Source organism: Cetorhinus maximus, chromosome 8 (genome assembly GCF_964194155.1).
Source record: "Cetorhinus maximus chromosome 8, sCetMax3.hap1.1, whole genome shotgun sequence".
NCBI lineage: Eukaryota > Metazoa > Chordata > Chondrichthyes > Lamniformes > Cetorhinidae > Cetorhinus > Cetorhinus maximus.
In genome coordinates, this window is record NC_135886.1 from 82,532,006 (window position 1) to 82,558,734 (window position 26,729).

Here is a 26,729-nt window from a genome sequence, read left to right on the forward strand (position 1 = left end):
CCTCTTATTTTTAAACTTTGTCCCCCAGTTCTAGTCACTTCCACAAGGGGAAACATCCTTTCAGCACCCACTCTGTCAAGTCCCCTCAGGATCTTCTACCTTTCAATAAGATCACCTCTCATTCTTCTAAACTCCAATGGATACAGGTCCAGCCTGTCCAACCTTTTCTCATTAGATAACACTCCCAGCAATCACAGGTATCCGTTGGGTGAACCTGCTCTGAACTGCTTCTAATGCAGGAGATAATAAGGAGACCGAAACTCTACACAGCACTCCAGATGTGGTCTTACCAATGCTCTGTACAACTATCACAACAAATAAATGACCCATCAATCCTGACTCTGTTTCCTGTTAGTTAACCAATCCTCTACCTATGCTATTATGTTATCCTCTACACCATGAGCTCTTATTTTGCATAGTAACCTTTGATGTGACACCTTGTCAACTGCCTTTTGGAAATCTAAGTACAGCACATCCACAGACTCCCCTTTATCCACGTTGCTTGTTACTTCCTCAACGAACTCAAATAGATTAGTCAAACATGATTTCCCATTCACAAAACCGTGTTGACTCTGCCTTATTGCATTGAGGTTTTCTAAAAGCCCTGCTATAACCTGCTTAATAATATCTTCCAGCAATTTCCCTATGGCAGATGTTAAGCTAACTGTCCTGTAGTTTCCTGTTTGTCTCATTCCTTTCTTGAATAGAGGTGTCACATTTGCTTCTTTCAATCTGATGGAACCTTTCCAGAATCTAGGAAATTTTGGAAATTTAAAACCCATACATAAGCAGGAAATTAGAGACGCATACAGTAAGGGTATAACTGTAATCATGGCTGACTTTAGATTGAACAAACCAAACTAGCAATAATACTGTGGAGGAGGACTTCCTGGAGTGTGTACGTGATGGTTTTTTAGACCAATATGTTGAGGAACCAACTAGAGAGCTGGCTATCCTAGACCAGGTATAGTGCAATGAGAAAAGATTAATTAACAATCTTGTAATGCGGGGTCCTTTGGGGAAGAGCGACCATAAAATTATAGAATTGTTCATTAGGATGGGGAGTGAAGAAGTTGAATCCGAAACTAGGGTCCTGAATCTAAATAAAGGGAACAAGGGTATGAGGCGCGAGTTGGCAATGATGGATTGGAGAACCTTACTAAAAGGGTTGACAGTGGATAGGCAATGGAACGCGTGCATGAATTACAAGAGTTATTCATTCCTGTCTGGCACAAAATAAAACAGGAAAGGTGGCTCAACCATGGCTTACAAAATAAATTAGGCATAGTGCTAGATCCAAAGAGGAAACATATAAAATTGCCAGAAAAAGCAGCAAGCCTGAGGATTGGCAGCAGTTTAGAATTCAGCAAAAGTGGAAAAAAGATTGATCAAGAAAGGGAAAATGGAGTATGAGAGTAAACTTGCAAGGAACATAATTGACTGTAAAAGCTTCTATAAATATATGAAGAGAAATAGATTAGCGAAGACAAACGTAGGTCCCTTACAGTCAGAAACGGGGGATATTATAATGGGGAACAAATAAATGGCAGAAGAATTGAACACATTTTGGTTCTATCTTCACAAAAGAGGACACAAATAATTTCCCAGAAATGTTAGGTAACCAAGGGTCTAGAGAGAGAGAGGAATTGAAGAAAATCATAATTAATAAAAAAGTGGTGCTAGAGAAATTAATGGGGTTAAAAGCTGATAAATCCCCAGGGCTGATAATCTACATCCCCAAGTACTAAAGGTAGTGGCCCTGGAAATATTGGATGTATTGGTGGTCATCTTCCAAAATTCTAAAGACCCTGGAGCAGTTCCTAAAGATTGGAGGGTGGCAAATGTAACCCCACTATATAAAAAAGGAGGGAGAGAAAAAAACAGAGAATTACAGACCAATTAGCCTAACATCAGTAATCAGAGGAAAATGCTAGAGTCTATTATAAAAGAAGTGGTAACAGAACACTTGGAAAGCATTAATGGGATTAGACAAAGTCAGCATGGGTTTATGAAAGGGAAATCATGCTTAACTAACCTACTGGAGTTTTTTGAGGATGTAACTAGTAGAATAGTTAAGAGAGAACCAGTGGATGTGTATTAGGATTTCAAGAAGACTTTTGATAAGACCCCACATAAGAAGCTACTGGGCAAAATTAAAGCACATGGGATTGAGGGTAATATACTGGCATGGATTGAGAATTGGTTGACAGACCAGAAACAGAGAGTGGGAATAAATGGGTCTTTTTCCAGGTGGCAGGTGGTGAATAGTGGTGTGCCGCAGGGATCAGTGCTTGGGCCCCACCAGCTATTCACGATATATAAGTGATTTGGATGAGGGAACCAAATGAAATATTTCCAAGTTTGCTGATGACAGAAAACTGGGTGGAATTGTGAGGAGGATGCAAGGAAGCTTCAGGGAGATTTAGACAAGTTGTGTGTGTGGGCAAACACATGGCAGATGCAATATAAAGTGAATAAATGTGGAGTTATACGCTTCAGTGTGAAAAACAGAAAGGTATAGTGTTATTTAAATGGTGATATATTGGGAAATGTGGATGTACAAAGGGACCTGGGTATCCCTGTACACCAGTCAATGAAAGTAAATAGATAGGTGCAGCAAATAATTAGGAAGCCAAATGGTATGTTGGCTTTCATTGCAAGAGGATTTGAGTTCAGAAGTAGGGATGTCTTACTGCAGTTATACAGGACCTTGGTGAGACCATACCTGGAGTATTGTGTGCAGTTTTGGTCTCCCTACCTAAGAAAGAATATACTTGCTATAGAGGGAGTGCAGCGAAGGTTCACTAGGCTGATACCGAGGATGGCAGGACTGTCGTATGAAGAGTGATTGGTTCAACTAGGCCTGTATTCACTAGAGTTTAGAATAATGAGAGGGGATCTGATTGAAACATATAAAATTCTAACAGGTCTAGACAGACTGGATGCTGGAACGATGTTTCCCCTTGTTGGGGAATCTAGAACCAGGGGCCACATTCACAGGATACAGGGCAGGCCAATTAGGACTGAGATGAGGAGAAATTTCTTCACTCAGAGGGTGGTCAACCTGTGGAGGCCAGGTCACTGAGTATATTCAAGAAAGAAATTGATAAATTTTTGGACATTAGGGGCATCAAGGGGTATGGAGAAAATGCGGGAATATGACGTTGAGATAGAGGATCAGCCATGGTCATACTGAATGGTGGAGCAGGCATGAAGGGCCGAATGGCCTACTCCTGCTCCTACTTTCTATGTTTCTATCTACTATCTCAGCAGCCACTTCTTTTAAGACTCTCTGACCAGTCCTGGGGAGTTGTCAGCTTTTAGTTCTAATAATTGTTTTTTTTAGTATCCTTTCCCTGGTGATTGTCATTGTTTTAAGTTCCTCCTTCCCTTTCACCTTCTGATTCACAATTATTTCTGTGATGTTACTTGTATCCTCTACAGTGAAGACAGTTGCAAAATATCTGTTTAGTCCATCTGCCATTTCCTTTTTCTCCATTATTAATTCCGAGACTCACTCTCGAGAGAGCCAACCTCAATTTACTTCCTTTTTAAATACCTGTAGAAATTCTTATTATCATATATTTCTAGCTAGTTTTCTCTTGTACTCTAATTTGTGCCTCCTTATTAATATTTTAGTGATTCTTAGGTGTGTCCTTCCATTGGAGTCTTTCTTTCTCACTGGAATGTATCTTTTCTGAGTATTCTGCAGTATCTCCTTAAATGTCTTCCGCTGCATCCCTACTGACCTACCTCTTAACCTAATTTCCCAGTTCACTTTAGCCAGCTCTGTTGTCATGCCCTCATAATTGCCCTTATTTAAGTTTAAAATATTAGTCTTAGATCCACTCCCCGCCCTCAAATTGAATGTGAAATTCAATCATATTATGATCACTGCTATCTAGGGGCACTTTCACTGTGAGGAGGTGTCAGCTGTGGCTCAGTTCATAGCACCCTCGCCTTTGAATCAGAGGGTTGTGGGTTCATGTCCCACTCCCGGAAACCAAGAACTGTGATTGTACTCGAAAGAGTTGCAATCTGTGACTGTTGATAACTCGAAAGAGTTTCACTGTGAGGTCATTAATTAATCCTGTCTCATTGCACATCACCTGATCTCGTATAACCTCCTGCCTGATTGGTGCTGTTCTAGGAAACTGTCCTGAAAACACTCAATGAACTCATAATCCAGGCTACCTTTGCCAATCTGATTTGTCCAATCTTTATGTAGATTAAGGTCACTCATGAGTAGTGCCGTACCTTTCTCACAAGCCCCCATTATTTCTCCCTGTATGTCCCCTCCTACAATATGGTTACTGTTAGCAGGCCTATAAACCACTCCCACAAGTGACTTCTTACCTTTACTATTTCTCATCTCTACTCAAACTGATTCTACACCTTGATCTCCAGAACTAAGGTCATCTCTCTCTCTTGCACCAAGGTCATCCTTAATTAACAGAGCTAACCCTCCAGCTTTTCCTAGCTTCCTGTCCTTCCTAAAAGTCATGTATCCTTGCAGCCATGTCTTTGTAATGGCTATCCAATCATACATATTTATTTCTATTTGTTCTGTGAATTCATCTGTTTTGTTACAAATGCTAAGTGCATTCAGAAACAGAGCTCTTAATTCTGTCTTTTTACTATTTTTGTAACCTCTGATCTTATCTTCTGCTGCGCTCTTAGGTTTGTACACTCTGTCCCTTCCTGCCACACTCTGATCATCATTTCCCTTATTTCTACCTTGCTCTCTTTCCTTGTCTGCTCCATTTAATTTATCACATCTTCCCAAACTTGATTCCACGCCCCACTATTTAGTTTAAAGTCCTCTCTACTGTCCTAGTTATATGACTGGCCAGAACACTGGTCCCAGCATGGTTCAGGTGAAGGCCATCCCAATGATACCCAGCTCCCACTTTCCCCAGTAATGGTGCCAGTACCCCTTGAATCAAAACCTATTTCTCCCACACAATCTTTGAGCCACATATTTAACACTAATCTGATTTACCCTAAACCATTTTCCTTGTGGCTCAGGTAGTAATCCAGAAATTTTTACCTTTGACTTTCTGCTTTTTAATTTAGCCTCTAGCTGCACATAATCCCTCAGCAGAGCCTCTTACCTTGATCCACCTATATCATTGGTGCCTACGCAAACCGCGACCACTGGATCCTTGCCCTCCCACTGCAAGTTCCTCTCCAACCAAAAGCAGATGCCCCAAACCATGGCACAAAGCAGGCATAACAGTTGTCTGGACTCCCGTTCTTGGCTGCAGAGAACTGTCTCCCCCTGACTGTATTGTCCCCACTACCACTACTTCCTATTATCTCCACCCTCCACCCCGGTTGAATGGCTTCCTGTACCATGTTGCCATGGTTGGCTTGCTCATCCACTCTGCAGCCACTGCTTTCATCCATACAGGCTGTAAGTACCTTAAACCTGTTGGACAATTGCAAAGGCTGAAGCTCCTCTGCTTCTACCTTCTGGATCCCCATACCTGCCTATCTTGCTGTCACACTTTCCTGTCCCTGACCACTGACCAAATCAGAAAACCCTATCCTAAGGAGTGTGACCACACCTCCTGCAACAAAGTGTCTGGGTCACTTCCCCCTTCCCTGATGCATTGCAATGGTCTGCAGCTCGGCCTCCAGCTCAGTGACTCTGAGCTGAAGCTCCTCAAGCTGCAGACTCTTATGGCAGACGTGTTTGCCCAGGATCAGACAGGCGTCCAGGAACTCCCACTTTCTGCAGTCGCCACACACCACCTGCCCTGCAATCTTTATTATGTGTTAATTTATTTTTCTTGATTTATAATTAAAAAACACTGCTACTCTAATAATCTTTACTACTGCTAGTAAATCTTACTACAATGATTAAAACCTTAAAATTACTAATAAATTACCTGAGTTTTGAAGATAAATGAGCAAAACATTCACTACCCATTCAACTGTGATGTCACAGTTTGCTTCCTCTCAGGACATGGTTGCTCTGTTCTGGAGCCACAGATTGAACTGGATTGGCTAGCTCTTCTAAGTACTACTGACCACCTCTGGGTCCTTGGCACCCGCTCTTCTGGATGCCACTGACTGCCTGCAGGTCCTCTTTTCACCTGCTCTTTTTGTGCTTTTGACTGCCTCTGGGTCCTTCTTTTGCCTGCTTTTTGATGTGCGTTTCTTGTCTGATATCTTATTTTCTGTTGTCATGATTTTGCTTATACTTTTATGTCAGCATTTAGAATTACATTATCCTATCTTTCTACCCCTCAGTCAATTTTGTATTCACGCTGCCACTGCTTATAAATGTTCCCTCCATCATAAGGTCAGAAATGGGGATGCTTGCAGATGATTGCACAATGTTCACCATTTGTGACTCTTCAGACACCGATGCAGCCTGTGTCCATGTGCAGCAAGACGTGGACAATATCCAGGCTTGGGCTGATAAGAGGCAAGTAAGATTTGCGTGACACAAGTGCCAGGCAATGACCATCTCCAACAAGAGCGAATCTAACCATTTCCCATGACAGTCAATGGCATTACAATCGCTGAATCCCCACTATCAGCATCCTGGGGTCACCGTTGACCAGAAACTGAATTGGACCAGCCATATAAATACTGTGGCTGCAAGAGCAGATTAGAGATTGGGAATTCTGTGGAGAGTAACTCCGCTCCTGCCTCCCCAAAGACTGTCCACTGACTACAAGGCACAAGTCAGCAGTGTGATGGAATACTTTCCACTTGCTTGGATGAGTGCAGCTGCAACAACACTCAAGAAGCTTGACACCATCTAGGACAAAGCAGCCTTCTTGATTGGCACCCCATCCACCACAATAAATGTTCATTCCCTCCACCACAGACGCACAGTGGCAGCAGTATGTACCATCTCCAAGATGCACTACAATAACTCAACAAGGCTCCTTTGACAGCACCTTACAAACCTGTGACCTCTACCGCCTAGGAGGACAAGGGCAGCAGATGCATGGGAACACCACCAACTGCAAGTTCTCTCCAAGTCAAGGCTGTGATGGAATATTGTCCACTTGCTTGGATGAGTATAGCTCCAACAACACTCAACACTGTTGCAGACCATGTGTAGTTACACCCAGAGTGCTATTAGGAGGGGAGTTCCAGCATTTTGACACAACCATGGTGAAGGAATGCCAATGTAGTTCCAAGTCAGGATGATGTATGGCTTGAAGGGGAACTTGGCGGGGTAATGTTCCCATGCATCTGCTGCCCTTATCCTTTTAGATAAGACCGTTAGACATAGGAGCAGAAATTAGGCCATTCGGCCCATCGAGTCTGCTCCGCCATTCAATCATGGCTGATAAGTTTCTCAACCCCATTCTCCCGCCTTCTCCCCGTAACCTTTGATCCCCTTACCAATCAAGAACCTATCTATCTCGGTCTTAAATACACTCAATGACCTGGCCTCCACAGCCTTCTGTGGCAATGAATTCCATAGATTCACCACTCTCTAACTAAAGAAGTTTCTCCTCATCTCTGTTCAAATAGGTCTTCCCTTTACTCTGAGGCTGTGCCCTCAGGTCCTAGACTCTCCTACTAAGTCCACTCTATCCAGGCCTTTCAGTATTCTGTAAGTTTCAATCAGATCCCCCCTCTCCATTGAGTATAGACCCAGAGCCCCCAAACGTTCCTCATATGTTAAGCCTTTCATTCCAGGGATCATTCTCGTGAACCTCCTCTGGACCCTCTCCAGGGCCAGCACATCCTTCCTGAAACACAGTGCCCAAAATTGCTCACAATATTCTAAATGTGGTCTGACCAGAGCCTTATAAAGCCTCAGCAGCAAATCCTTGCTTTTATATTCTAGTCCTCTCGAAATAAATGCCAACATTGCATTTGCCTTACTAACTACCAACTCAACCTGCAAGTTAACCTTAAGAGAATCCTGGACTAGGACTCCCAAGTCCCTTTGCACTCCAGATTTCTGAATTCTCTCTCCATTTAGAAAATAGTCTATGCCTCTATTCTTCCTACCAAAGTGCATGACCTCACACTTCCCCACATTGTATTCCATCTGCCACTTCTTTGCCCTAACCTGTCCAAATCTTTCTGCAGCCTCCCTGCCTCCTCAATACTACCTGTCCCTCCACCTATCTTTGTATCATCTGCAAACTTAGCCAGGATGCCCTCCGTTCCTTCATCTAGATCACTAATGTATAAAGTGAAAAGATAGTAGAGGTCGCGAGTTTGGAAGGTGTCTCGGTGAGTTGCTGCAGTACATCTTGTATACAGTACATACTGCTGCCACTGTATGTTGGTGGTGGAGGGAATGAATAGTTAAGATAGTGGATGGGATTGCCAATCAAGCAGGCTGATTTGTCCTGGATGGTGTTGAGCTCCTTGAGTGTTGTTGGAGCTGTAATCATCCAGGCAAGTGGAGAGTATTCCATCACAGCCTTGACTTGTGCTTTGTAGATGGTCGGCAAGTTTTGGGGAGTCAGGAGTTGAGTCATTCGCTGAACAATTCACAGCCTCTTAGCTGCTCTTATAGCCACGGCATGTATATGGCTGGTCCAGTTCAGCTTCTGGTCAAAGGTAACCTCCAGGATATTGATAGTTGGGGCTTCAGAGATGGTAATGCCAGTCAATGTCAAGGGGAGATGGTTAGATTTTCACTTGTTGAAAAAATGGTTATTGCCTGGCACTTGTAGGATGCAAATACTACTTGCCACTTATTAGCCCAAGGCTGAATATTGCCCAGGTCTTGCTGCATATGGACACATATCTGAGGAGTTGCAAATGATGCTGAACGTTGTGCTGTCATCAGCGAAAGCCCTCACGTCTGACCTTCTGATGGAGGGAAGGTCATTGATGAAGCAGCTGAAGATGGTTGGGCCGAGGACACTACCCTGAGGAACTCCTGCAGCGATGCCCTGGGATTGAGATGATTGATCCTCAACAACCACAATCATCCACAATCACCTTCCTTTGTGCTAAGTATGACTCCAACCAGTGGAGAGCTTTCCCTCTGATTCACATTGACTTCAGTTTTGCCTAGGGCTCCTTGCTGCCAAGCTCGGTTAAATACAGTCTTGATGTCAAGGGCAGTCACCCTTACCTCATCTATGCCGAAATACACTATGTATTTTCCCTTGTTTGTATTGATATTTCGTTAATTTGTAGTGCCTATTTTTTTTTCAGTGAGACATTAACACACTTTTAAAAGTTGATGTTCAGAGTGACTTGAGTGTATTTCTACAAGGAACACAAAGTTAGCATGGAGGTACAGCAAACAATATGGAAGACATATGCATGTTGGCCTTTATTGAAAGGGGACTGGTGTACAAGATCACACTTGGACTACTCTGTGCTGCTTTTGTCTCTATTTCTAAGGAAGGATATACTTGCCTTGGAACCGGTACAGAAGTCTAGAAGTTCTCTAGATTGGCTCCTATGATGAGAGGCTAAGAAAATTAGGCCTGTACTCTGTGCAGTTTAGAAGAATGAGAGGTGATCTCGGTGAAAGATTCTGAAGGGGCTTGACAGGGTAGACACTGAAGTTGTTTTCACTGGCTAGAAAATCTAGAACGTGGGCATAGCTTCAAATGGGGTCGATCATTTTGGACTGAAATGAAAAATTACTTGACTATGGGGTTATGAATCTCAGGAATTCTCTACTGTACCTCAGAGGGTTTTGGATGCTTCTTCTTTAAATACATTCAAGGCTCGAAAAGACAGATTTCTGATCTCTCAGATTCCAGGGATATGGGGAGTTGGCAGGAAAGTGGAGTTGAGGCTGATTCCAGTCACATTCCTGTTGAATGGTAGAGCAGGCTCTATGGGCCATAACTACTGCTGCTATTTACCGTTTAACAGTTGCTGCATGAGACTTCCAGATGTTCATTTTTTTTCTTTGTTCTTTCATGGGTTGTGGGCATCATTTGCAAGGCCAGCATTTGTTGCCCACCCCTAATTGCCTTTGAACTGAGTGGCTTGCTAGGTCATTTATGAAGGCAGTTAAGAGTCAACCACATTACTGTAGGTATGGAATCACATGTAGGCCAGATCGGGTAAGGACAGCAGATTTCCTTCCCCAAAGGACATTCGTGAATCGGATTTGTTTTTACAACAATTGACAATGGTTTCACAGTCACCATTACCGAGACTAGCTTTGCAATTCCAGATTATTAATTGAATTTAAATTCTACCAGCTGCCATGGTGGGACCCAGAACATTAGCCTGGGCCTCTGGATTACCAGTTCAGTGCCATTACCACTATGCCACCATCTCCCTGTTAAGATTTACATAATAAAGAAACAATCAATCAACAGTAAAACACTAAAACTACAAATGCAAGTGTCTGATGTCTCCAAATTTCTTCAAACCATTCATTTCTATAAATATTTTTCATAAATTTTACCTCTAATTTACTTTGCAACATTCTCCTGCTGAAAGGTGGACATGCAACTTCCTTTTGGGCCCTTAGTCTGCCAATCACTGGACTTAAATAAATTATTGAAAAATGCATGCATGCAAATATGGAGCAATGAGGTAAAAGAAACATTTCCTCAGTTACACGAATATTCGCAAATCAACTGAGTTTCACTATTATGTTTCTCTTTTTCCTCTTTTGCTTCTCTTTTTCTCTCTCGTTCAGTCCCTTTCCTCTATCACCTTCACTTCTCCTGTCTTCTTTCTGCTTCTTTACTTTTCCAACGTTTCACCATTTCTTTGTTATTTTGTTTTTCTGTTTCCATCTGCTCAGTTTGTCTTTTGAACGTTCATCCCCAGTTTCCTGCTGCATTCACATTTATGCATGGCAAAACTGGGAGCAGGGAAGTCACAAAGAAAAACTATAAAAGCAGAGGATTAGGTTACTGAAGAAGCAGAGATATCAGAGGGAGTGCATCACAGAAAATGTAAGTAGAACGAGAGGTAGATTGTCACTGAAACAGTAGGCAAATTGCAGGATAGCCAGCCTCTGTAGAAGGGCAGAGGGTAGCGTTGCAGTGGCAGGGTGGGTGACTGGCTTGAAAAGGTGAGGGAAGAAGCAGAAGTCAGCAACTATAAAGAAAGCAATAAAAATAAACATCCAGGTGGAAGAAGCTTGAAAGTATCTAATTCAGCACCATCACAGTACCAGAACCATCTATTTTAACAGCCTAAAAACAAAAAACTACTGCGGATGCTGGAAATCCAAAACAAAAACAGAATTACCTGGAAAAACTCAGCAGGTCTGGCAGCATCGGTGGAAAAGAAAAGAGTTGACGTTTCGAGTCCAATGACCCTTCAACAGAACTGGCACTATTCACGACTCCTCGGATACTGAAGCAATCCTTATCCAAATGTAGCAAGACCTGCACAATATCCAAGCTTGGGCTGACAAATGACAAGTAACATTCACGCCACACAAGTGCCAACAAGAGAGAATCTAACCATCACCCCTTGACAGTCAATGGCATTACCATTGTTGAATCCCCCACTATCAATATCCTGGGGGTTACCATTGACCAGAAACTGAACTGGAGTAGTCACATAAATATTATGGTTACAAGAGCAGGTCAAAGGCTAGGAATCCTGTGGTGAGTGATTCACCCCCTGACTCCCCAAAGCCTGACCACCATCTATAAGGCACAAGTCAGGAGTGTGATGGAATACTCTCCACTTGCCTAGATGAGTGCAGCTGCAGCAACACTCGAGAAGCTTGACACCATCCAGGACAAAGCAGCCTTCTTGATTGGCACCCCATCCACAAACATTCACTCCCCCCACCACTAACACACACTGGCATCATTGTGTAGCTTCTACAATATGCACTGCAGGAACTCACCAAGCCTCCTTAGACAGCACCTTCCAAGCCCACGACCACTACCATCTAGAAGGACAAAGGCAGCAGACACCACCACCTGGAAGTTCCCCGCCAAGCCCCTCATCATCCTGACTTGGAAATATATCACCGTTCCTGAGTCAAAATCCTGGAACTCCCTCCCTAACAGCACTGTGGGCGTACCTAGAGCAAATGAACTGCAGTAGTTCAAGAAGGCAGCTCACCACCACCTTCTCAAGGGCAATTAAGGATGGGCAATAAATGCTGGCCTAGCCAGTGGCCCCAAAATCCCATGAATGAATTTTTTTAAAATGTGGAAACTGATTCCATATGTATAGATAATATGATAATGAGGTAGCATCTAAATAATGAAAAGAGGGCCTAAGTTGGTATCCTTTGTACAAAGGAAATAACTCAGCATGGAAAGAGGAACTGTTAGAGATAAAATGTCTCCTTTTTGACAAGAAAGGAGGGTCATGCCATTGAGGTGAATGAGTGAGATGGAGAAATCAGTTAATGGTATTGGCACAGCAAAGAGGTTGAGAAAGACTAGGAGAGACATCAGCCTCTGATCAAAGTCATCAATGACTTTGACCAAAGCACACTTAGTCTTTGGATTGGTAACAGTATCAGCATCAAGTTCTCCTCGCTCAAATGTATTATAAAGAAAACATTTTCCCAGTGTTACTGTGGGAAACTGAAGCAAACTTGTGTGTATGTGTGTGTGTGTAATTTAATTAAATTGAAAACAGTCAGACTACATAATCTAAATCATCAAAGGGTTAGGTGTAAAAGCAGGCATTTTGAAGTCGAGATGAACAAGCTGAGATGGGATGCATTTAAACACAACATGAATAGGAATTTGCATTAGGAGATAAATTAAGAATTTAATTTTTAGCTGTTGAATTTCAAAGAGAAAGAAAAGGAAGTTTTACAACCGGCAAAGATCATAACTGAATAAAGCAAAGTTATTAAGTTTATTTTTCCTGAACGTAGTGGCCGTAAAGACAACATGAAAGATTTTTATATTCTGGGCAAGGTAACTTCCAAAGAAAGTTAAGAGCAATGGGTTTAAAGATGAAAGAAAAAAAACATATTTAAGGAAAGATTAAGAGCTGTATGTGGGTGACCATGTGACATCTTGTAGAGTGTGGTGTTAAGACAGACCTGTGAAGGACGCAGCCTCTAGACACCCCAGAGAAGTGTCTGGTTGTTCCAGAAGGCAAGGTTTTGTTACAAGTCTTGAATTTCCATAGTCAAGTGAGAGAAGGAGAGAAGCTTGTGAAATACCTCCCCTATAGCAACAGAGTACCTTGCAGTAATATTACTGGATTTCTTATCGATTAAGAGTCTATAGGCATCATTGCCTGGAAAAGGGTGTTTATTTGTGAGCCTAGCTAAGTAGAAATCGTTTGGGAAATGTTATTAAGACTACATTTAACTGTGTAACTGTAATCTTGTGTGTTTAAGTTTTCTTTTGTTATAAATGTTTTAATTTAATATTTAAAATCTCCAAAAGTGGTAGTGGAATCTTTACTTCTGACTTAAGTACACATAGCTTCTCATAATAAATACAAATTGCAAATTGTTGTGATAGCTTGACCAAGTTTCCCTTTGAGAATTGGTCAGCCGGCAATCAACACCTGCCATTTCATAACAGTATCATCAGTTGAATACTGTACATCCGCAGTTTTTTGTTTTTATCACTGTACAAAGCTTGCTGTGCACTGTTCCATCAAACACTCCCAAAGGAAGGTTTGATTTCTAAGTCAGCCCCTTTTTAATTAAAATTGCATGGCAATTGCTATAAGATTTTACATGTACTGTTGTTTTTTTACCGATGTTCAATCACAGCATTCAATGTGCTCCAACCCAGAAATTTGAAGGGCACCTTAAACTTTACTAACTTAACATCCATTTCCTAGTTCAGTTGTAATCTCTGAGAGTGCGTTTATCAATTTATTGGATTTTCATCTAGATTCGGTTCCCTTAATTATGCACTGAAGTGTCAGCCTGGATTACGTTACAAATGTGAGGTTTTATAAATTTGTTTTAGGACTGTGTCTTTAACTTAAGATAAAATGGGGGAATGAAGGGCTCATGTGATCTATTCTGAATTATGCTGACTGCAAGCCTCGGTGGTTTGGGGTGTTAAAGGTTAAAAGGGAAGGGTGGCCCAGCTTGTTTTACTGGGAAGACGGTGCAAGGTGTTCATGCTCTTAAACAATGGCCTAAGCACCTGTGCTGATGATTGTTAACCTCCAAGTCTCAGGCATGTCAGGTTTAATAAACAGTTTTACTTTAAACTGTGTATTTAATTTCAACATAGAATGAAATTTGGAGTTTAAAGGATATTGGATGAGCATTCCTACCTGGATACAAGGGAGCTTGCTTCCCTTCTTTTCCTTGTCCAGTCAGGTAACTTTTAATCCCCAAACTGGCTTTCACAGCCGATCCTCCACATTGCCATGGAGATGGACTTTGAGAGAGGAAGAGTTCATAGGAAGCCATTAGAGGATCAGCTTACAGGATGATTTCTTAAAACATAGCTGAACAACACATATTGTGTCAGCTTGCAAGGATCTGAGAGAGCAGAGAAAGAGAGGCAACAAGTTTCTGTGGTTCACCACGCAAGAATGCGGGTAGGAGCACACGCTCAGATTGAAGGGACTGGATTTGTTAGGATTTAAACAAGACTGGAAGATTCACCTAGCTTAGGCTAGAGGGAGGAATCTCCAAGGTGTAATCCTCACTGTGAAAGCCAGTATGGGGATTAGAAGTTACCTGGCTGGACAAGGAAAAGAAGGGATGCAATCTTTTAGGAGCTAAGAATCACTTTGGACTGGTTCTGGGAGAATGGAGCATCTACTTAAGAGACCGAGTAAAGTATAATCCTTCAGGAGAGATTTTCAGTTGTTTTATATCTTAAATGGAGATCTTTTCTATATTTTAGAGTCTAAATTGCCTATGAAATAGTGTTTAGTCAATGTTGCTTTTTGTTTGTTACAGTAAAAGTCTTAAAACTTGAAATCTTGCTGTGTAATTCCTTTAAGTTGGCCATTGGGAATTTGAATTTCTTTTCAAAAGTTATTTGTCAGTGTAGGTCAAATTAAAAATTGAAAAGCTTCCATGATCGCATGTCCTTAAATGTTTGCTGCGCTTAATGTGCATGATTGTTAGTTAGGAGGAATACATGTTGTGAAGTTAGCACTTTGCACACCCTGCCTGTTTACACATGTTTACTTTTAGGAATATATTAATGCATTTGGCAAGAAATTGGCGTGTACATAGACCTCAGAGAACTGGGTGCATGAATGGGTATAAATTTAGGCGTAACTTCCCAGTTACACTTCCACAGGAAATTCAAGCCCATTCTGTCGGTTCATGGGATGGTTCAGGATGCCAGTATAGCTACATGTGGAAAAAATGATGAAACATCACTTTGAGTGTCCTTGTTCCAGATAACAGTTGGAAGTCCAAAGTTATCGTTTAGGCTTCACTCTCGAGGTTTACCAAGACCTTTTATTTTTTAAGACCACAAATATAGGCATATTCCAGTTGGCAGAAGCATAGCTTGAGTCTGCCCTGATGCGAGCAAGATGAAAAGCTTTGACAGCATATCTTTTTTTCAGCAATACTCAAGTTCTGTACTACCAAGCAACAATTTGTAAACCACCATTCCTTCATTATCTCTGAGAATCCTGGAACTCCCTACCTAACAGCACTTTTGGTGCACTGACACTACATAGTCTGCAGCTGTTTTCTCAAAAGCAATCAGGGATGGGCAAAAAATGCTGGCCTTGCCAATGACACCCACATCCCATGGACAAATTTTTAAAAAAAAGTTGGTTAATACTTTTTTATTTGTTTTATTTGTTCATGGATGTGGGCATAACTGGTTAGGCCAGCATTTATTGCCCTTGTTCAGAGAGCATTTAAGAGCCAACCATATTGCTTTGGGACTGGAGTCACATGTAGGCCAGATCAGGTAAGGATGGCAGATTTCTTTCCCTAAAGGAAATTAGTGAACCAGATGGGTTTTTATGACTATCGGCAGTGGTTCCATTGTCACCATCAGACTTTTAATTCCGCATTTTTATTGAATTCAAATTCCACCATCTGCCGTGGTGGAATTCAAACCCGGGTCCCCAGAGCATTACCCTGGGTCTCTGAACTACTGGTCTAGTGGCAATACTATGCCACCGCGTCCCAAGAGAAAAACCATCATGTTCTCATCATCTACCTGTTTCTGTTTTTTTTCTAAAGAGATGAAGCATCTGGTTTTTGTTATCTGAATGATGCTGTGCTTGGCATTTTAAAACTGCGACAAAAGTTTGATCGAGTTTTATACATAGACCTGGATCTACACCATGGCGATGGTAAGGTCAAATTTTTCAATTCATCTTAATTACAGTATCATGATAAAAATTATAAAGGAACAAGAGAACATCACGCGATATTACCGATGGTAAATTGAAGGATATTCTGTTTTACAAGGACAGGAGCATTACAGTACTTGCAATGTACTAGTCTGCTTCGAAACTGAAGCTGTGTGTAATCCAGCATGTTCTCTAAGGCTGCAAAATTTAATTCCTGTACCATGCTGGAGTCAGTCAGAGGTGAATTGTTTATCATCAGATATTGAGGTGAATTAAAAGTCAGAACTAAGTGGCAGGAAATGACTGACTTGAAAGTATGGCAAAGTGTAATACCTGAAACAAGAATGAAATATTCCAAAAACTTTTATAGTAAGAGCATAAGAATAGGAGCAGAAGTATGCCATTTGACCCCTTGAACCTGCTCTGCCATTCAATAAGATCATGGCTGATCTGACTGTGGTCTTAATTCCACTTCTGCCTGCTACTTCCACCCCATCCCCCCCAATAACCCTAGACTCCCCTTGATCAAAAGCATGTCTAACTCAGCCTTAAATATATTCAATAACCCAGCCTCCACTGCTCTCTGGTGAAATGATTTTCAAAGATTAATAACTCTCTGAGAAAAGAAGTTTCTCCTCTTCACCATCTTAATGAGGGAGACCCTATTTTGAAACTGTGCCCCGTAGTTCTAGATCCCCCACGAGGGGAAATATCCTCTCAGTATCTACCCTATCAGGCCCTCTCAGAATCTTATATATCTCAAGAAGATCACCTCTCATTCTTCGAAACTCCAATTATCTATTAGATCTTATATATGCACAAAACCTCCTGTCTGCAAAGCTTGACTTCTTGTCTTGTTTTCATCACATATTCTGCATTAACTTTTTCCCACTGTACTTTTCTACATTTATATTTGGAATGTGTTTCTGTGTATGTTACTCTGATTGCATCATCTGATCACCAGATTACCATAAAATACCCATTTTTTCACCTGTAAATTATTTCCTCTGACTGAAATTTCTAATATCCAAAATAAGGGTTTAACTAAAATAAACTTAATTATTATTTCATAATAACATGATTACATTATCTAATGAATTGCCTTTTAATTCATCCACTAAAGTTTTTACATGAATTCATCTGTCTCTACCAAATGTCTGCACTTAGACTTATTGACGCAGATCTTACAAGTGATTGAGATGTTTACTGCTGTTGAGGGTTGATGTGGTATTTCTGGTGCACCCACTTACATTTTGAATCTGGAATTTGTGGTGCACTTGAATAGGTTCTGGGAGAGCCATGCTGATGGTCATGCTGGGACCAGTCAGCATGTACGCTTGTACTGATCGCACTGAACTTTAGCCCAATATTTGTACTAATTTATTTACAGCTGCTCCTAGCAGGCACAGAGCCTGCTCAGAAGCTCAGCCTTTAAATCATCAGGAATGTCAAAATACAGCAGCATTTCTGACACAACCCCCATCACTGCCTCCCTTCGCCACCCACCTCCCTCCTACCCCCAGCTCCTCTCCACTCCCTACCCCTTCGCCCCTGGCACCCAGGTGTCCTCACCACCACAGCTTTTCAGCACCACCTGTGTCAGACAAGAGCCGGGTACTTTGTATTCGTTCATGAGATGTGGGTGTCGTTGGCTGGGTCAGCATTTATTGCTCACCCCTAATTGCCCTTGAGAAGGTGGTGGTGAGCTGCTGCCTTGAACCGCTGCAGTCCCTATGGTGTAGGAACTCTCACAGTGCTGTTAGGGAAAGAGTTCCAGGATTTTGATCCAGCGACAGTGAAGGAAAGTCAATATGTTTCCAAGTCAGGATGGTGAATGGCTTGGTGGGAAAATTCCAGGTGGTGGTGTTCCCATGTATCTGCTGCCTTTGTCTTTTTAGATGGTAACGGTCGTAGGTTTGGAAGGTGGTGTCTAAAGAGCCTTGGGGAGTTCCTCCAGTGCATCTTGTAGGCGGTACACACTGCTGCCACTGTTCGTTGGTGGTGGTGGAGGGAGTGAATGTTTGTGGATGGGGTGTCAATCAAGCAGGCTGCTTTGTCCTGGATGGTTTCAAGCTTCTTGAGTGTTGTTGGTGAGCTGCATTCATCCAGGCAAGTGGAGCATATTCCATCACACTCCTGACTAGTTCCTTGTAGATGGTGGACAGGCTTTGGGGAGTCAGGAGGTGAGTTACTTGCCACAGGATTCCTAGCCTCTGGCCTGCTCTTGTAGCCACAGTATTTATATGGCTACTCCAGTTCAGTTCCTGGTCAATGGCAACCCCCAGGATGTTGAGGGGGAGGTTGGTGGTTGGGTGCGGTGGCAGGGGTAGCTTCAATTAAAAGTTGTCAGTTTTTTAAATTTAAACTATCATTTAAATCACTGACTTGACTCTGACCTGAGCTGGAGAGCCAGTTGCTGCTGCAGCCAACTAAAAAGGTCGGCACATGGTTTTTACCACAGTTAGCAGCATATGCCTCTACTTTGCTGCTGACTGTAAGATTCAGGCCAACATTTTTGCTTAGAGCTGTGACTGAGATGATTTTGGTTATGTGGTACGGGGTGTTTGCAGTCTACTTAGTAACTGTACCACTGTCAAATATATTAATTAAATATTTTCCTTTAGCTTCTAGCACTTCAGTAATTTTGCAATACAAGAGGATAAATTTCATAAATGTCTTTGATTGTATATTGAATACTTTTTTTAAGAGAATAGAAAAATGACAATGCTTTAGTTAGATACCTATTGTAGATTCACTAGTTCCACAAACTTAAAAGTATAGTAACTTGGGGGGAGAGAGAGAGAGACTTTATTTAATGTGACTGCCATTCTGAAAAAGATTAGAATTTTGAAACCAAAAAATTATCTCGCCTACGTTTTGCTCGTGGTTAGCCAAGGTCATTATTGATAGCTTGCACCTGTGAAATATTGTGGAGGGGTGGAGGCCAGAGAGAGTGGAGATGGACAGGACAGACAGGGAGGAAGAAAGACACAAGTAGAGTCAGAGGTAGTTTCTTTCTTAATACAAATTTGAATCTTAAAGCTTCTTAAAAAGAAAACGTCTCAAACTGAATTGATATATGAGAAGCACTATTCTGGGTATACTGCATCTGAATCTAATCTCCATCCTAGAAGTTTATATGTTTAGACTTAACCTCTTGTGAGCTGAACTTAATTTAATAGCATGTTAACATAAATTAATCCAGCAAGTTCGTCCAGGCCAAATACTCAAAAAATGTAAAAATGTGATAGAGTGATGATTACAAAGTATGAGGATGAAGGGAGAGAGCTTAAAATATGAATGATTTAAACCTTGGAGGGAGAGAGGGAGATTTGCAAAATTAATTTATTCATTGGCTTGCATGTGCAACCCAGATTATTACCTTCAGGCAACGTGAGTGATACATTAGTTCAGTCAAATAGATGCACAGTGCATTTAAAGATATAAACATATTTGTAATAAATACTGGAATTTTCTCAATGGACCCAACTTTATCATTTTCCTTTCCAGTTTCCCATCCCTGATTCTAGCTTGATCTATGAACACATCAGAAGAATTTTGTTAGGAACCTGCAATATAGTGTTGCATTTTTCTAAAAATTAACTTAAAAAACCCATGTTGGAATTGTGGCATTTTTTTGAAATGTACTCCCTCGAGTTCCTAATGAGATTGGTGGTCATCTGTCAGTTTGAAATAAATTAGATTTTTAAATAATTTAGAGAGAAATGCACTTTAAAAAACGTAATTCACCAGTGAAATGGTGTCATGATTTATAGCAGTTGGAAAGTTTATCAAGAATTCTCAAGTGCACCTGGTTAAAATTAGTAGAATTGCTGCTTTTAATCCTGATGAATTGAATAACTAGTTTTCAACTAAGGGTTCAGGTGAGGGCAAATTTTATAAATCTAAAGAGAAATGTCAAGGCCATAGGGTAGTGTAGCAATTTGGGTAAAGGTAAGAAGTGTGTAACAGGAATGGACAAAAAAATTATGTTGATAGTGCACTAATGAATAAGATCAAATGAAGTAAAATGTTAAAATTAATAGCACCTTATCTAAATGCATGAAGCATTCATAACTAAATAAATGAAATAGTGGTACGAATAGAAATAAATGGGTTTGATTGAAGAGTCATTACAGACTCATGGTTCTGTGGTGACTAGGGTTGGGAACTAAATGTCCTAGGGTAGTTAATACTTTGAAAAGCAGACAAATGGAAAAGGAGGAGGTAGGATAGTCATGTTAATAATGAATGACATAAGGACATTAATGAGGAAAGATCTTGGCTGGGAAGAGCAGGAAGTAGAATCAGTATCGGTGGAGATAAGAAACGAGGGGCAGCAAACAATGGTGAGAGTAGCCGATGGGTCCTCTAACAGTATGGGCGAGAAATAATAACTTGTAACAAAGGTAATGTAATAATCACGGTGTGGGTGGTTAGATTTGAATCTTCATATAAATTGGATAAATCAAATGATGAAAGTGAATCTTCACATCAACTGGATGAGTCAAATTGGTGAAAGTAGTTTGGAAGATGAGTTCATGGATTGCATTCAAGACAGTTCCTAGAAGAACACAGTGTGGAACCAACCAGAGAAGTAGCTATATTAAATCTCGTCTTGTGTAATGAGATAGGGTTGATTAGTAATCTCATGGTAAGGGAACTCTTTGGAAGAGTGATTATAATGTGATAGAATTGCACATTGAATTCAAGAGGGACGTACATAAGCCCAAAAATGGAGTGTTAAACTTAAGCAAAGTCAATTACATAGGTATAAGGGGCAATTTGGCTAAGGTAGGTTGGAGAATTAGATTAAAAGCTATGATGTTAGATAAGCAATAATGAACATTTAAAGAAATAATTCATAATTCTCAACAAATATATATTCTGTTGAGAAATAAAAGCAATACAGGAAAAGTGATCCATCTGAGGTGAACAATAGTATTAGTTTAAAGAAGAGGCTTTTAATGCTGTCAAGAAGAGTAGTAAGCCTGAGGATTGGGAGAGTACTAGAAAACAGCAAAGGATGACAAAAATTAATGAAGAAGGAGAATATAGAATATGAGAGTAAGCTATCAAGAATTATAAAAACAGATTATATGTTACAGTTCTGAGGTTTACAGGATTATATTTTGGGACTGTATCTTTAAATTTAGGGTAAATGAAAGGGGGTTGTGTGACTTGTTCTGCAGTCTGCTGGATGCTCAGCCTGGATGGGTTGATTGTTAGAGATCAAAGAAAGGCTTAGATTGTTGAACTAAGAAGAAAGTGCACGGTATTTACGCTTGGAGACAATGACAGCAATCTGTTGAGTACACTATGAGTAGATGCAGAGTCTCCCAAAGTCCCAGAAAGGTGTTGAATGCATTGGGTTACTACTCCATGATAATGGTGAGTGCTGATAGCCTCAATTGTTACTCTTACACAAAAAAACATTGAATTACCCCTTAATTTGCTATTTAAAAACAATTTTGTGAATTCTGCAAGACCTGTTGCAAGCCATTAACCCCCTTGACACTGTCATAAGTTAACACACTCAGTCCTACATGCTGTATCATGATTTGCATCTTGAAGCATTATTAGAAATGTCCATGTGTAAAACCTGGAGGTGCTGGGGCACACTATGATATTTAAAAGGTCTCCCTTTCTCTGACCTTAATGCGATGATGTCTTTTGTAGGCAGATGGGATGTTTGCTGGCCTTTATGATAATATTTGGTTTGCTGGTTCAGCTTCCTTTTTTAATCTTGAAGAATTGTCTCTATTTGTTTTGGTGTCGTTACACAACACAAATTCTTGTTCAAGATAGTGAGTTAGTGACCATTTCCCAGATCTTCAACAATGCCAGTGTAAAAACAGTTTCTAGAAAGTGCTGGGCAATGCCCTGAAGTCAGTATTGTGCTGATTTTTCTCCTCCTCTGTCAGAGAAAGATCTGGCCTCCCTCAGCACATCTTCGTGGCATTATGGTTGAGATGTGTATGTTACTTTGTGAACAAAAGCTGGAAAGAAAACCTGACGGCCTACAACTCGTTAGTGTAACACATGAGAAGGACAGTATGTTAACAGTCATTTTTGAGACAGTTTGAAAAGGTTAGTCTGCATTTATGAAATTAAGCAGCCTTTTGTTACAGTCGATGGGACAAACTGACTTTACTGGTCCAATCAGTGGTGTTCTTTGTCTTATTTTTCATTGTCTCCAGGTGTAGAAGATGCATTCAGTTTTACATCAAAAGTAATGACTGTATCTTTCCACAAGTATTCACCTGGATTCTTCCCAGGTAGGTCTGCTGTCACTTTAGTCCTCCTTCTGGATTGCAGTATTGGTTCAGACTTTTCCTTTTTTATGATTTCTTGTGTTATTTCCCAAGGGACAGGTGATGTGACAGATATTGGAATGGGGAAAGGAAGATATTACACCGTGAATGTCCCATTACAAGATGGTATTCAAGATGACCTATACTACCAAATATGTGAAAGGTAGGAACTGCTATAAAATTCAGTCAGATCCTAATCAATACAGAATTACTTTCTTGTAAACCATTATGCCTGAATTGGGGTTTCCCTAAATTTCATCTACAGCATACAAGTGGGTTTTCCGCCTGTAACTCACCACATACAGAAATGAATTCCTGATATCTTCTGCATTGACACAGGGCATGTATCAAATTTAGAGTCAGCTGTTTTCCAGCAAGGGAAGAAGGATCGTAAGGCAATTTTCTCCAGATAATGATATGCAATTTCTAGATATCTACGAGAGAGTGATTTAGGAAAAGACAATCTTGTGACCTCTTGGTGATCTTGCCAATTGATCTTGATTTCTGAGCAGTTGTGTGCTTTGCATTCATGATCACTTGGAACTGCAATAAGACTGCCCAGCCTCATTTTCTTTGTCATCCTTATAGCCAGTGGATAGAGAAGACTTTAACATTTTATTAATCTGGGCTGGATTTTAACTTTGGCTGCTGAGGTGAATAGACAATATACTAACATTGCACAAACCTGTATCCCACTCATTCGGTCTTGATGAAGTCATAGGAACAATTCAAAGGTGGAGCAGTCAGATCATTCCTTCACTGATTTGAAATGAATGGGTTTGTCATTGTTGATTTAACAAGACAAAATCTTTTATAACACCATCAGGTAGTATCCTAACAACCTAAATTCATCAGTTCCCTACCATTGATAACATTCAGGCTTTGCTGTGGTCTGGAACTAAATCAACTTTATTTTATTCAAGTCCGGCTTTGGTAACATGTGATTGCGAAGTTCAGGATATTGAATGATCAGTTTTTAAACTTATGATGTGGTGACGGTATAGGCAGGAGATTTCTTTTATAAGCACTCCATTGCATCAAAATATATTGAAGCTTGGTGAGGGTTGGGGCCTAGCACCAGTGACTAGATTTTACCAGCTCTCCAGGAAAAGGCTGGGAAGCATGTGAAATGGCGAGGAAAGGCAACGTGAGTGCCCGTCGTCTTTCTGCCACCATTCCATTTCACCAGCGGTGGGGTAGGTGGTGGACAGCTATCCAGTTCAGAAGCTAATTAAGCCACTTAAATGGCAAATTGCGGGCCTCTTCCTGCTGCCACCGGTATTTTACCAATGGCTGGTGGGCCCTCCACCATGTAGGAAAACCACATGTTGAACCCTGGTAGCCTCCCTGTGAGCTTGGGTGGGAAGGGGCGCACCTATTCGGGCACTGTGACCCATGGAAGGATCCCCCCAGTGGCAATAGCTGCCCTGCGGCAACCATACACCACCTTGCCAAGGCCTGCCTGACTGAGCCTGGGGCCCTTGCAGGTCCCTACTCCGCACTCTGTCAGGAGCAACAACCCGGCCGATTTTATCTGGACTGGCCAATTAATGGCCACGTGCGCACTCATTGTCCAATAGGGGACCATCCAGAGCTGAAGGAGCTGGAGCCTGCCTTTGCCAGTAAGGGTGCCTCTAACTGAAGGTGCGCTCTCAGGGCTTTTAAAAGTTTTGAAATAAAAAATTGCCACAGCTGCAGGACTACCATTATGGACAAAGAGGCTGCGTCCAGGCAACTGCCTTGCTCCCGACGCTGTGGTAGTCCAGTAGGCTGACTGGAAAATTCCAGCTAATCTTTGATCAATGGCCTTAACTGACCTTTCAATTACCCTAACAAGCTACCTGCTGCTTGCCTTCCTGAAAATGGCTTTGGGGTGGGGGGACGGGGGAAAGGTGGGATGATGGCCGGTGGTATGAAATTAAGTACCCATATGCCTGAGTTCCCACCCCCTTTGGCCTCCAAATATGCTGCCCTTCATATCTGAACTATACGTCAAGAAATTCCATCAAAAGGTTACGTGCAATTTCCACCAATGTTTTAAAAAATATTATTTTTTCCCCTTCCTTTCCTTTAGGCCTTCCTCTAGGCCACACCAAATCACTAGTGGACAGGCGGCTTATTCACCAGGCCTCTACCAATGTTACTAACTGGATGCTAGATAGAGTGTGAGAACAAAGCACTTTGACATTTCTCCTTCCAAATGTAGAAACAGCTTAACTTCTGCTTGATATCTATTATTGGCACAGTTGAGATCAAGAACTTGCTAAGTGGGGAACAACAAGCAGAGTCCTGTCACTTCATGATATGGTATGTTGATGCACCAGCAGTGACTTGCTTTTTCCTGGATTCAAGTTCCACAAGGCAATTGTTTTTCATTATGAAGTCTTGGTGCGTTAATTGGTGTTTCCAAATTCCAATCAACACTCTGAAATTATCATCAAGATCTAACTGTGTTGCAAGCAATGTCAAACCTCCAGCTGAAAGTATTTATGTTTGTCATAGTAACGCAAATGTACTAACCAAAAGCCCAGCACAAATAAACTGAATTGTTTTTATGCATGCTAATTTGTGGGATACAGATGTTTTCCATGGACAACTTGACCTATATAACTTGAAACATCACTGTTCAGAATTTGTGGCTGGAATGAATTATTGAATATTTTCTGCACCCTGCAAACCAATACCCTGTATCAACCATTTATTTGCAAACCTGGAAATTTAGTCAATAGAAATGAGAAATTTTTTTTTGTAAAACTTGTATTGATTTTTCATTGACAAATAGCTAAAAATTATAAGAGGACACAGGTCATTGTTCATTATTCATTGTCTTACAGTTTCAAGTAGTTAAGTCTCTGTTATAATTCTGAAATGTTGACAATTTACCATTGACAACCAAAAAGTAGAGAGTTGAATTGGGCTCGTTCGCACCTGTTTTTGGGCACGACAAGACCTCTCAGAGTTTCAAAGTGGCATCTGAGTGCAGATGCACACATCTGAGGTGGTAAAAGGGTCAGCACGCATGTACTTGGCATCTGCCGGAAGTATGCAGAATGGGAAGATCGTGCCATTTTAGAGCTTCACGTTCCAGCTGATGTCCTCTCTTAACCTCAGTTTACTGAACATGAAGTAGAAAGAAAAATTCCCTCCCACCGCCCCCAACTGCAACCAGAGCTTTTTAACTTAGATGTTAGTTGCTGTGTTTATTTCTTCAGGCTGCTGCTTCAATTCTACACATTTTTGTTGCTTTTCATAGTTGTTTCAAATTTCCGATGTCTACAGGGAGTGTTGTGGTAGGTGATGAAATAGTACTTACTGACTTCAAGGGTTGGATTTTGAGACCCCTGGGGGGCAGGTTGGGGCACCATGCCATTGACACCATTCCCAGCACCTTCCTGCTCATGACACTACAGTTTTACAGTGTTGTGGGAAGCGTCAGGAGTAGGATTGCGAATTGCAATTTAATGCATTCCTGGAGGTTTCATCACATGACTTGCCCCCACACTCTAGCCATTAGTCAGCCAACACATCCATCCTTGTGTCACACTGCCTTGCTATGCCAACTGGAAAGCAAAAAGACTCAATTGGATGATGCTTGACTCTCAGCCAAGCAGCTTTTTTCAATATTTTCATATCTGGTAAAGAGAAAAGTTCAAAGAAAATGACAAAACAATGTCTTGATGATTTTCTCCAGGGCCATACACAGCAGTGTGCTGGAGATTGATCTTCAATTCCTGGAGTCTCCTGGCCAATCCTGGAAGATTGGCAACCCTAGTCGGGAGGCTCAGCTGCCCGCCCATGGGCAATTTGAATCCCTTAAGTGGCTTATTAATGGCCACTTAAGGACCTGCCGCCATTGGGATTTTACCCACAGTGGTGGGAGGCAGGGATCAAGCAAACAGGCTGACAGGTTTCATGGCAGGCTGATGGCCAGTTGGATGGGAGGGATGGGGACATGTCTGTGTGCTCTGCACCCATTGAAGGAACCCCAGAATATCTCTCTCCCCCATCCTCAGCTGCAGTCCCAGCAGACCACCGCACCCAGTAGAGCTGCTGGCATCAGAGAGGATTTGATTGGCCAGCAGCTCTCGGAGGTGGGACTTCCTCCCCAATGGGGGTGGAAGACCTGCCTCAAGCTCATTGACAGCCCGATGGCAGAATTATTACCTACAGCTGCTAAAAGAAAAATGGGGCAGTGGTTATGATCTGAAATTGTTGAACTCAGTGCTGAGCCTGGGAGCCTGTAAAGTGCCTATC

At 41.5% G+C, this 26,729-nt stretch overlaps 1 protein-coding gene across 3 annotated transcripts in view; it reads left to right on the plus strand.

Moving 5' to 3' along the window:
- Window positions 1–26,729, plus strand: part of hdac8 (histone deacetylase 8) — an 82,248-nt gene that overhangs the window by 28,926 nt on the left and 26,593 nt on the right. For 2 of the 3 annotated variants that reach the window (XR_013577337.1, XM_078547183.1), the window contains exons 5-7: window positions 16,049–16,161; window positions 22,362–22,439; window positions 22,530–22,638. Coding sequence is in view for 2 of the 3 variants with exons in the window: in XM_078547183.1 (XP_078403309.1) it covers window positions 16,049–16,161; window positions 22,362–22,439; window positions 22,530–22,638 (300 nt within the window). In the remaining variant the exon portion in view is untranslated. The remainder of the gene's footprint in view (window positions 1–16,048; window positions 16,162–22,361; window positions 22,440–22,529; window positions 22,639–26,729) is intronic. The other variant, XM_078547184.1, reaches the window with a different exon arrangement.